A 13446-nucleotide genomic window follows, 5' to 3' on the forward strand; every position below is an offset into this window, starting at 1 on the left:
CCAGAAAGTAACTGACATCTTTACGGCCTTTCTTGGATTGTTGGAAATCAAGTGATTACTTAGCAGTGAGGATTAAGATAATGTTCAGTGCATATAAATGGTGTTTTTGTATATATAGCTGATGGGTCCATATACAAATACATATGTGGGATATGTGCATATATGGGATGCTGTTCTGTAAAGTGAACTGTTAAGTTGTGTCAGACCTGTGCCTGTGCCAATGCTTGTTTGGTCTGTGTCTCTGCTTCCAAAGGCTGACGGTGTGCTTATCCTTCACTTTGATGTGTTTAAATTGACTTTTGGCAAAACTGACTTGTTTCCGAGCTCCTGCGATTGCAGTTTGCATGTTAATGTACCATGCTGGGCTGTATCTTGTAGAGATTGTTTTTGCCTGTAAAGCCAGACAAAATTGAGGCCATTTGTTCTGTATGCAGCACAGTTTGGTTCGCTTGGAAGGGGCTTAGATCTAACGACGTGATTAGTTGAGAGGCTATCTTGGGATAGTGTTTGTTTATCATATGGAAGAGTGAAACAACATTCGGAGAGAGAGAGAGAGTTCCTCTGCTGCAAAACATGGCCTGAGCTACACTTGGCCACATGTTCCTGTGCCTTTGTAAGTCAGCATTTGCACTGCAGATTTGCTATGTCTCCAGCCAAGCCACTTGAACGTAACAATATTAAATGGCAGTGAATGAAGACCTTGGGATTCCAGTTTGGAGCAGGAGAATCTCTTCCTCTGAAGATTACAAAATGGTAGGAGGTTAACAAAAATAAAAATCTTTATTATTGATGATAGATTGTTAACTAACCCTCAAGAAGTTGAACTGAAAATACTAAAGCAGTCAGCGAAATGCTCCATCTTGCTTTGCTAATGCTCGACTTGTGTTAAAGTTTGTGTGATAAATTTCTCTTTGTAGCTTTGGCGTGGCGCAGGTGCATACATTAAACTGTTCTTTGGTGCATTCAGTTGGAAAGCTATTAAGAGTGTAGGAAGAAGGTGTCCACCTGTTCATGCCAGACCTGACCTCGGCAGCAGTGTGTTTATTTTCTGTTTGGGAAGGGAAGTAAGATTTTCAGCAGATGGTGAATGGAACTAGTAGTTTGCATGTCTAGAGAGAGGACTGCTGGCCTCCCTTATTTCATTGCCAATGCTGGAACTAACTCTAACTCTTCACTTAATGTTCGCATAGAGGGAGGAGATTCTGAACGCTAAGTCCTGCTTCCTTTGTAGTTTGATTTTACTGTAAGCAACACTGTTTTTGGAAAAATGTATGAAAATGAAGGGTAATGTGCTAAAATTCCACCATAGTCAATAGAGGGGAAATGTTACTGATAGTCCTTCACTATAAAACTGAGATTTGGTATCGTCTGAAAATGCTTCTTAATCGTCCCAAATTGAGCAAAAATAAAATGTTTCCTTTTGCAAAATAAGCTGTATCTTGATGTCTCACACGCCCCTTATGACTTACAGGAACACAGTAAGTTTATTGTAGAATACAAATTGCTTTCTTAATGCCTGTTATCAGGTGCGGACAAATTTAGAATGGATTTTGTAAACCATTCAGTTATTACTATCACTTTCACAAGACGCACAATGAGCAGCCTTTTGCACACAGCTCTTAATGAGACATTCTTTATATTTAATTGTTTTCATGTCTGGTTGGGATCAATGGATTGTTTAGATGTTTAACGGTTAACCTTTTGAAGGAACAAAAGCTAAGTGTAAAATTAGAAGAAGCGTTGGTTTTGTTTTTAAGAAACACTCAAATTCTGCAATCCATGCTTGCATATTTTATTGTGGATAGTGGAATAGACTGGCCTTTGTAATATGAGATTTGTGGTATCAGTTGGCTAGTGTGAGTAATGCCAGCATAGTAATTGTAAATGAAAGTGCTTTGTTCAGGGCAAGTTATGATACAGAGGACCGCGGCACATTGTTTGAGAGTTCCTTGCTGTGTCCGTCTTGTCTGCTCTGCCACGCATTGAGTTAGCTGATTTATGTTGAAGACTGCCTGCCGTTCAGATGCGGGGCTGAAAGCATACCTTCAGAAACGGCCAGCCACTTAAGTTCAGATTGATCTGTTAGGAGCGGTAAGTAGTTTTTGACCTCACTTTTGCTGGTCTGGAATTATGCAGTGTGCTGTGATCACTACCTCCAGGTGAAGCAGTCAATTCTCTGTTATGTATGTGTCCTTCTGAAGGCTGTGAGTTTGGCTAATTATTGCAGCCAATTTGCAGAAGGAAATTAGCTTTCCTGCTCTTCGGCTGATCCACAGAGAAATTATTTTGCAGCGATTACCCAAAACAGCCTCAGCCCGTCAATGTACTTCATTTCAAACTCAAACAAAGCGCCGTTACTATATTTGAACAAGTGCTGGCAAATGTTTCAAAGATGATTCACAGGCAAGACATTTGATCAATTTAAAGAGAGTGGAATTGTTTTATATTTGTTGCTGTAGTGATGCATTAGACATTTGTAATCTCTCTGCCTGTTATATCCTAAAAGGTTTGCTGTATTTTTGTACTTTGAATAGCAGAACTGGCACATGCAGATTGAAGAGTTCAACAGATGAAATGCCTGATATCTTTGGTTAGCAACCGAAGGATGGAACTTTTACTTATATATAGAATTGTGTCTTCTCTCACTGCCCCAAAGCTCTTTCCTTCCGATGAACTGCTGTTGAAATGTATTCACAGTTGTTAAGCAGCAACGTGCACACAGCAAGAACTCACGAAAATAAATAAAATGAATGACCTGTTGGTCCGTTTAATTGCTGGTTCAGGGAAGTGGGTCTGGGCAGTGGGATAATTTAGTCTTCCCCCTTCATTTGTGCTGTAAACACCAGACAGGCAGGGACCTTGATTTAAATCCTCATCCGAAAGGCAGCACCACCAACAGTGCAAGAGATTAGGGAAACGGTGGCATAGTGGTAATGGCACTGGACTTCTGAACGAGAGACCGAGGATCTGGGGAGGTGGGTTCAAATCCCACCAATACAGCTGATGGAATTTAAATTCAATTAATAAATCTGGAATATCGCGCTAGTTTCAGTGATGGTGACAATGAAACCATCTGGTTCACTAATGTCTTTTAGGGAAGAAAACCTGCCACCTTACTAGGCCTACAAAGTCAAAATCCACAGCAATGTGGTTGATTATTAACTGTCTTCCATATGATGTAGGATGACCGACACCATTGCTGTAAACTAACTTTATTAATAATACACTTTCATAGCATGAACACACAACTGCAGGGCATCTGCAACCTTGTTACAACCTACCCTAACATGTACTATCTGACCGCTGACACCCAGGTCAGCTCACCCCATTTAGTAAGGAGCATGCCGTATTGTATCTAATGCTGGAGTCCACAACCACAGTCACATTATTATCATGACATTAACTGCCTTGTGAAATGGCCTAATAAGCCACTCAGTTCAAGGTCAGTTAGGGATGGACAATAAACGCTGGCCTTGCCAACAATGCCCACATCCCATCAAATAATTCTTTCCCCAACAGTAATGCAGTGGATTATCAGCCTAAATTTCTGCTCTGGTCCTGAAATGGGTGGGCATTATCCAATGACTTATTAAACTAGAAAGAGTGCAGAAAAGATTTACTAGGATACGACTGGGACTTGATGGTTTGAGTTATAAGGAAAGACTGGATAGACTGGGACTTTTTTCCCTGGAGTGTAGGAGGCTTCGGGGTGATCTTATAGAGATCTATAAAATAATGGGGGGCATAGATCAGGTAGATAGTCAACGTCTTTTTCCAAAGGTAGGGGAGTCTAAAGCGAGAGGGCATAGGTTTAAGGTGAGAGGGGAGAGATACAAAAGGGACCAGAGGAGCAATGTTTTTACTCAGAGGGTGGTGAGTGTCTGGAACGTGCTGCCAGAGGTAGTAGTAGAGGCAATTTTGTCTTTTAAAAAGCATTTAGACAGATACATGGGTAAGATGGGTATAGAGGGATATGGGCCAAATGTGGGCAATTGGGACTAGCTTAGTGGTAAAAACTGGGCGGCATGGAGAAGTTGGGCCGAAGGGCCTGTTTCCATGCTGTAAAGCTCTATGACTCTATTTCTGACTCAACAGTAACAGCAGTGATGACTTGTACTTATTTAACACTTTTAACAAATGAAAAACATCTCAAGGTACTACACAGATATACAATACGGCAAAAATTAACACTGAACCAAAATAGAAGATATCAGAAAAGGTGAATAAAATGAAGAGGTTGATTTTAAGAAGGGTTTTAGTCAGAATTAGAAGAACACACGTCCCTTCATTTGAATGAAAAGATAAAGTTGCCATATTCCCAGATGACCATAGGCTGCTCTCCCTTGGAGGAGAAGAGCTGACTGGTGGTGATTGTAACCTGAGAATCACCACACTTCAAGCAAGGTTGAGAAGGTGGGGCCTTCATGAATAACCTCAGCCGATACAGGAATTGAACCCACGCTGCTAGCTTCCCTCTACATCACGAACCACCCATCCAGCTAACTGGGTTAACCAACTCCCCTCAGTGTAAGTGAACCACATTGCAAACCCAACTGATAATAATAAATTGTTCAGAGTTTTTAATAACTAGCTACCCTGCAGGAAATACCGCAGCCACCCATCAGCAGGGGACCTCCATGAAGTGAATGGGGTTCTTAGTACATGGAGGATTGTTTAGCAAGTACTGTTCAAGGGTGTGTTGGAAGGATTTTACCGATTGACTTTCAACCTGTTTGGCCGCATTATGAATGCACCTTCCTTGGCCATCTAGTCCTTAGGTGGGATTCGAACCTGGTGCTTCCAGCTCAGAGGCAGGGAGGCTACCTATTGCTGTGTGCAAATTGGCTGCTGTGTTTTCTACATTACAACAGTGACCTCATTTCAGAAATGTGATGTGGAGATGTCGGTGCTGGACTGGGGTGGAGAAGATGAAAGGTCACAAGACACTGGGTTATTGACTTCACCTGACGAAGGAGCAGCACCCTGAAAGCTTGTGATTTCAAATAAACCTGTTGGACTATAACTTGGTGTCATGTGACCTCTCATCTTGTCTCACTTCAGAAAGTATTCATATTTTTTATGGACCAAATATTTTCCTCCATTGCGGACATCATTTACCACATAATCAGATAATTGGCTGTAAAATGCTTTGGGACATACTGAGATTGCAAAAGTTGCCATGTGAATTGAAGATTTATTTCTGTAAGTGGTCATCTTTTATATGACGTCGGCCTGAGTGTCAGCAAGATGTTTGACAGTAGGGCCCATTGTCGAAAATGTTCCCCATCAGTGTCTTCACCTGGGCACCTTTGTGCACAGGTTACTGGAGGGCAGTTGAATTCAGAAACTTGGATTCCCAACTGGCGCCAGAATAATAATCAGTTGTAGGGTTTAACATGTGACTCGGACAGGATACAAAGCTGAAATGCTAGGTATTGATAATGTAAACATAGACCAAATGTTTCCCCTTGTGGGGCAATCTAGAACAAGAGGTCACAGATATAGGTTGAGAGGTGGTAGATTTAAAACTGAGATGAGGAGGAACTACTTCTCACAGAGGGCTGTGAATTTGTGGAACTCGCTGCCCCATAGCGCGGTGGAACCTAAATCGTTGGGTTATGGTGAGCGGGTGGGTAAGTGGAGCTGAGTCCTCGAAAGGATCCGTGGAGCTGAGTCCTCGAAAAGATCCGCAATGGCAGAGCAGGCTCGAGGGGCCAGATGGCCTACTCCTGCTCCTAGTTCTTATGTTCTAATATTCTTATTAAATGGTTTCAAGAAGGAGATAGATGTATTTCTGATTTTAAAAACGGGTTAAAAGAACATGTGGAACAGGTAGGGAGGTGGGTTTGAGACCAGGAAGAGATCAACCGTGACCTCTTGATGGCGGAGCACGCTTGAAGTGCTGAACTCCCTAATTCCTATGTTCCTATGTTTTGTTCCAATCTAAATGGCCATTGAGGAACCCAGAATTTTGTTAGAACGTAAAAAAAGTAGTTAAACCATACCATACTACCAAATATGGGCTACTTCTTATTTTTTATAAGGTTAGCAATCATATTAATTTTCTCGATGTGGACAAAAATAGTTCCCGAAGACTTGAAGTTATTCATAGCACAGGCAGAAGATTAATAACTTTTATGTTTAGTTCTAAACGCTAAATGTATTTCAGATGGTTGGACCAGAAGATTGATTTTGAAGGAAATATGCTGAAATGGCTGCTCGTTTGTTGATGAATTAGAATAAAATTGTAACTTTCTAAACTGTTGATACTTTGGAGAAATGCAAGGACAGGTGAACCATTTCACATGCTGGTGAACCAGTGGCTGTGGACGCTGTACAATTCAATTATGAGTCAAAGGACTGAGAACGTTCAGAGTTTTGAATAACTAACACAAACAACTATGCTGCTGGAGATACCTCAGCCGCCCATCAGCCTGGGACCTCCATGAAGTGAGAGAATGGGTGTGAGAATAAATGCAATGTGCTAAATTGCAATATATTAGCCAGATAATCACCCGCAATGACTTCTCTCCCCACTCCCACACACCTAGCTCTAGCGTTCCCCAAGGATCGATCCTTGAACACACACACACACCAACACACATACCACCCTCCCCCCCCCCCCCCCCCCGCCCCGCCCCGCCACCTCTGTTTCTTAGCATCATGGTCTGAAAGAACTATGTCAGATTTTACTTGTAGGCTGACAACACTCAGTTCTACCTTAATGCCACCTCCCTCTACTGTTTCTTAATAGTCACACTGCTTGCCCAACATCCTGTATTGAGGGAAGAAAAATTTCCTCCAACTAAATATTGGGAAGAATGAATTTTAGACCCATTTCCAGAGGTAGGCTGGCAGTTGGGGGTTGTAAATTCAGATGGGGTGGGAGGGGGGGAGACATCATGCCCATCACCATTGATCTCTGACCAATTGAGGACTTAAGTAGCCAGTTGATGACCACTTAAAGGCCTCTCCTTGCCACTGTGTGCACACCCCAATGGCCTGGCAACAGGGTGACAGTGGGAGGAGTTGGGGAAGGTAGAGGAGGAGGGGGTCCCTCTTGTTCAGACACCCAGCAACCTCACTGCCCACTAAAGACATCGCAGTGGAAAGGGCCATCAACGCTTGCTTGTCCGTCCTTCCCCCCACAGCTTCCTGATCTCCCACCCAACTCTCCGGACTGGTCCTTGCAAGGCCGCCCCACTTACCTACTAGCCCCACTTGCCCACCTCCCTGACTCCTCCTTGAGGACGGACTGTAGTTCCAGCAGTTGCCACCACTCCCAGTGGTGCTTATTGGCTGGCATCTCATGTAGGCAGGACATCGTCCCTCATCGGGGTGGAAGCCATGATCTCAGGCAACTGATGAATGATACCAGGGATGTTGGCTAGAATTTTACCTGCCTGCCTGCCACGGAAATCGGAGCGGGCGAGGAGTGGAGCATGGGAAGGTCCTTTGACCTCAGGCAGGATTTTACAGTTTCGGGACGAGCGAGGCCGTAAAGTCCCGCCCGTTGTGTGGAGAGACCAGAGAGGCTGGAAATATTTTCTTTCAAATAGCGTTAAGGGGAAATGTAATAGCAGTGTTTAAAATTATGAAAGGATTGGTAGAGTAAATAGGAATCAACTGTTTCAAGTGACAGGTGCGTCAGTGACCAGAAGCAACAAACTGAAGGAATTTGGCAATTAAAAAGAAGCAGTGTGGAGATGTGGGGGATGTTTTTGATACAGTCAGTTGTTGTGATCTGAAATGCCTGACAGAATAGTGGAAGCAGTTTCAGTGCTAACTTTGAAAAGGAAATTGGATATATACTTGGTTCATTGGGGGAGTGGGGTGGGGGGTGACGGTGTGCATTTTGCAACTCTGTGAGGAAGAAGTTGGGGCCTCATTGGACAACGCTTTCAAGGAGCTAGCACATGGCCTTCCACCACCACCATCGCCACACACCCAGACCTTCCTGTCGCTTGCCACTCCCAACACACCACCCTGCTCTCCCGTCCACATGTCCGTCCTTGGGCTTTTGCAATGTTCTAACAAACCCCAACACAAACCGAAGGAACAGCACCTCATTTTCCGATTGGGCACTTTACAGCCTTCCAGACTGAACATTGAGTTCAACCACTTCAGAGGATGAACTCTCTCCTCCACCTTCACACTGTTTCCATTTATTTTATTCCATTTCACCTCATTCATCCATTTGAACATCCTTCTTTTTCACTTCTATTATTCCACTTCTCCATTCCAGCTCTCCTTCTTTCCACACCCTCCTTCACCACCGCCCCCCCCCCAAACCCCACCCTTCAGTGCAACTGCCACATTCCTCAGGCAGTCTTTTGACAATCTGTACCTCGTGTTCTGCCATTCTCGTATTCTGATCACTTAATGGACGCTCTTAGCACCTTCTCAGTCTTCTGCAAGCTCATTTACATTCCCTTTGTCTAATTCCACACCCCCCTTCCCACCCCTACCCCAACAGTATAAATCGTTTCTGATTCTCTTTGCTCTCAGCTCTGACGATGGGTCATCTAGACTTGAAACATTGGTTCTATTCTCTCCCCACAGATGCTGTCAGACCCACTGAGATTTTCCAGTGTTTCCCGTTTTAGTTTCAGATTCCAGCATCCGCAGTATTTTGCTTTTAGCACATGGCCTTGTTCTGTGCTGTAAAATTCTGTGATTCCATGAAGAGTAACTTTTTCCCCTGGGGGCTCACTGGTTTAGCGCATTACCTGGTGTTGTATTGACCCAGATAGACCAGGAAGGCCCAGGGTTCAGTTCCTGGATCTCCGCTGATTTAGATGACTCCAGCTGCCAGAACTTACCCTGTGTAATCCTAATGATAAGGGCGGGAAACCAATCCACCCAAAGAGCAGTATCAGAAAGTGCCATGTGTATGTGCATCCAACATTGAGCTGAAATGCCTCAGATTAAGGGAATGCCCACCACCGTACTATTCACATCAAGGAGTTTATCAAACACAGTGGCTGCTCAGCACATGTTGAACTGGAACCCAACAGGAATTGTATCTGACATTAATGTCTGCAATTCACCACAACATGAAAACGCTTCTCTCCTGATAGTAAAGCTTTATAATCAACATTCTCGAAGCCAGTGTTTCCAAAGCGACCAAACTGGATTATTTCCAGGTTGTTTGAATGCATGCGCTTTATTGTAATGTGCAAAATATTAATGCTGCCAAAAAAATGAAATATTCTTGAATATAGAGAAAGCTCATTACTGTCAGCTTAAGAAGTCATTGTTGGGAGGAATTCATGACATGTAAATGAGGAATTCTTGCATGTAAGTAGTGGGTGGTTTAGCAAAAGAGTGTGTATGTGTGTGTGCCTTATGTCTTATGTATATTGTGGAGGCAGATCTCCCCTTGCATTGATCACAGTGAGGCAGAGGATAACAATATCGACTTTTACTGAGCAAGTGTGACAGGGACAGGGAAGTCATAGAGTCATAGAGGTTTACAGCATGGAATCAGGCCCTTCGGCCCAACTTGTCCATGCTGCCCTTTTTTTAAAAAACCCTAAGCTAATCCCAATTGCCCGCATTTGGCCCATATCCCTCTATACCCATCGTACCCATGTAACCATCTAAATGCTTTTTAAAAGACAAAATTGTACCCGCCTCTACTACTACCTCTGGCAGCTTGTTCCACTCACCACCCTCTATGTGAAAAAATTGCCCCTCTGGACATTTTTGTATCTCTCCCCTCTCACCTTAAACCTATGCCCTCTAGTTTTAGACTCCCCTACCTTTGGGAAAAGATATTGACTATCTAGTTGATCTGTGCCCCCTCATTATTTTATAGACCTCTATAAGGTCACCCTCAGCCTCCTACGCTCCAGAGAAAAAAGTCCCAGTCTATCCAGCTTCTCCTAATAACTCAATCCATCAAGTCCCGGTAGCATCCTAGTAAATCTTTTCTGCACTCTTTCTAGTTTAATAATATCCTTTCTATAATAGGGTGACTAGAACTGTACACAGTATTCCAAGTGTGGCCTTACCAATGTCTTGTACAACTTCAACAAAACATTCCAACTCCTGTATTCAATGTTCTGACCGATGAAACCAAGCATGCCGAATGCCTTCTTCACCACTCTGTCCATCTGTGACTCCACTTTCAAGGAGCTATGAAGATGTACCCCTAGATCTCTTTGTTCTGTAACTCTCCCCAACGCCCTACCATTAACTGAGTAAGTCCTGCCCTGGTTCAATCTACCAAAATGCATCACCTCGCATTTGTCTAAATTAAACTCCATCTGCCATTCGTCAGCCCACTGGCCCAATTGATCAAGATCCCGTTGCAATTGGAGATAACTTTCTTCACTGTCCACTATGCCACCAATCTTAGTGTCATCTGCAAACTTACTAACCATGCCTCCTATATTCTCATCCAAATCATTAATATAAATGACCCAGCACTGATCCCTGAGGCACACCGCTGGTCACAGGCCTCCAGTTTGAAAAACAACTCTCTACAACCACCCTCTAGCTTCTGTCGCCAGCATCTCCACATTCTGTCAAGAAGCCAATTTTGTATCCATTTAGATACCTCACCCTGGATCCCATGAGATTGGAAGTGTTACAGGAAGCAAGTTACAACAAGTATGCACCATAGAATCATAGAAACCCTACAGTGCAGAAAGAGGCCATTTGGCCCATCGAGTCTGCACCGACCACAATTCCATCCAGGCCCTACCCCCACATATTTACCCATTAATCCCTCTAACCTACGCATCTCAGGACAGTAAGGGGCAATTTTAGCATGACCAATCAACCTAACCCGCACATCTTTGGACTGTGGGAAGAAACCGGAGCAGCCGGAGGAAACCCACGCAGACACGAAGAGAATGTGCAAACTCCACACAGACAGTGACCCAAGCCGGGAATTGAACCCAGGTCCCTGGAGCTGTGAAGCAGCAGTGCTAACCATTGCGCTACTGTGCCGCCACATGTTGAAATGTAAAGGTATACATAATGCAACTAATGGCTCAGATGGTACCTGATAATGTCTTCCAGGAATCCATTGTAAACGTCACTCATTTACTGCCCTTCTTTTATTGTTGTATCAATAAGCTGTCTCAGTCTCGCCCAGTCACTGCACTTTACAGAGTTCCTTAAGCAATCATAGAATCCCTATAGTGCAGAAAGAGGCTATTTGACCCATTGAGTCTGCACTGCCCACAGTCCCACTCAGACCCTATACACATAACCCCACATATTTACCCTACCAATCCCCCTGGCACTAAGGGACAATCCATGGCACATGCACATCTTTGGACTGTGGGAGGAAACCGGAGCATCTGGAGGAAACCACGCAGACACGGGGAAACTACACAAGTCACCCAAGCCTGGAATTGAACCTGGGTCCCTGGCATTGTGAGGCAGCAGTGCTAACCATCGTGCTGCATATATGTTTTCAAAGTTCTAAGCCTGGTCACAGTGCTGGACTCGATTATTATGCAGTGTAGCGATCTGAGTGTATATAGGTAACAAGCTGAGTACATTTCAGACATTCACGAGAAAAGATACACTTGGGATTCAAGCTTCCTATTGAACATTATTCATTACTTGTCTAATGATCAGTAACTTATTTTAAATATTGACAGTACACAGCACATTGGACAGTGGCACAGTGGTTAGCACTGCTGCCTCACAGCAGCAGAGATCTGGGTTCAATTCCCGGCTTGGGTCACTGTCTATGTGGAATCTGCACGTTCTCCCTGTGTCTGCGTGGGTTTCCTCTGGGTGCTCCGGTTTCATCCCGCAGTCTGAAAAATGTGCAGGTTAGGTGGATTGGCCATGCTAAATTCTCCCTCAGTGTGTTTGAACAGGCATGGCGACTGGGGGATTCTCACAGTAACTTCACTGCAGGGTTAATATAAGCCTACTTGTGACACGAAGAAATAAACTTTAAACTCATTACAATTTAAAGGGTTCCTTTGGTGTTCTTTAAGCACTGTTTTCAAGACTCTAAGCCAAGTCACTGTGCTGGACTCGCTGCAGTGTAGCGATCTGAGTCTATATAGGTAACAAGTTGAGTACATTTCTACATTCACGACAAAAGATACGCTTGGGATTCAAGCTTCCTTTTGAACACTATTCATTACTTGTCCAATGATGCAGTAACTTGTTTTAAACATTGACCATACACAGCACATTGGATTACTTCATGTGGGTTCTGATTGCTGAGTGAAATGTTGAATCTTGTTTTGGTAAACAGATTTATACCGACTGGGCCAATCATTACCTGGCGAAATCTGGCCACAAGCGACTTATCAGAGACCTACAGCAGGACGTGACAGACGGTGTGCTCCTGGCTGAGATCATCCAGGTTGTAGGTACGTGACACCTTTATTCACTCTGCTCTGCTTCTTATAAAAACGATAATGGCTGGAATTCTCCGGCCGTTCCCGCCAGCGGGATTCTCGGGTCCCGCCAGCAGCGCACCCGCACTCTCAGGTTTCGCGGCAGTGTGGGGTGACATCAAGGGGAAATCCCAGTGACAGCAGTGAGACCAGAGAATCCCACCGCTCGCAAACAGCACACCGCCTTCCACCGTCAGGAAACCCGCGGCTGGGAGGCCAGAGGATCTCGCCCAACGACTTTGTTTGACTGGTTGCTCTGCTGGTGTAATTTCTCCAACCCCGGGGCGGCATGGTGGCACAGTGGTTATCACTGCTGCCTCACAACACCAGAGACCCAGGCTCAGTTCCGGTCTCGGGTCATTGCCTGGGTGGAGTTTGCATGTTCTCCCAGTGTCTGCGTGGGTTTCCTCCGGGTGCTCCGGTTTCCTCCCACAGTGCAAAGATGTGCGGGTTAGGTGGATTGGCCATGCTAAATTTCCCCTTAGTGTCAGGGGGACTAGCAGGGTAAAGGGATAGGGCCTGGGTGGGTTTGCTGTTGGTGCAGGCTCGATGGGCTGAATGGCCTCCTTCTGCACTGTCGGGATTCTCTGATTCTATGACACCAGATTTCGATTGTTAAGTGAGTTAAATCCGAAATAATGAATCAAATATTAGAAATTGTGTCAGATATTTGTGTTGATGTTCAGACTCGTTGTCAAATACAAAGTGACAGACAATCCCTTTGTGGGGAATTGGTTCCTCACCCAAATCAATCCCTCAGTGGAGCCGGAGTTACGTGGGTTGGATGAAAGTATGGTTTTGGAATCTTATTTTTAAGCTTTTAATCACCGCTCCCCACCCCCCACTACCACCACCACCACCACCAAACCCCTTCTTTCCCTTGGGTAAAAGTGCCCCTAGGAGCCTAAACTAGGAAGAATAAATTGGAATATTATATATAATCTTGAGAAAAATGAAAGGTACACTTCTTGAAACATAAGATTCTGAAGGACCTTGACAAGGTGGATGCTGAGGGGATGCTTCCTCTCATGTGGGAATCTAGAACTAGGGGGCACAGATTAAAGGT

General features: G+C 44.3%; 1 protein-coding gene across 1 annotated transcript in view; it reads left to right on the forward strand.

The window, feature by feature from the left end:
* The first annotated feature begins 698 nt into the window (after positions 1-698).
* The window catches only part of nav2a (neuron navigator 2a), a 385063-nt gene continuing 372315 nt past the window's right edge, over positions 699-13446 (forward strand). Inside the window, exons 1-2 of the mRNA XM_078220996.1 lie at positions 699-753; positions 12236-12353. Coding sequence (XP_078077122.1) covers positions 751-753; positions 12236-12353 — 121 coding nt within the window. The 5' untranslated portion in view covers positions 699-750. The remainder of the gene's footprint in view (positions 754-12235; positions 12354-13446) is intronic.

This window comes from Mustelus asterias, chromosome 9, assembly GCF_964213995.1.
Source record: "Mustelus asterias chromosome 9, sMusAst1.hap1.1, whole genome shotgun sequence".
NCBI lineage: Eukaryota > Metazoa > Chordata > Chondrichthyes > Carcharhiniformes > Triakidae > Mustelus > Mustelus asterias.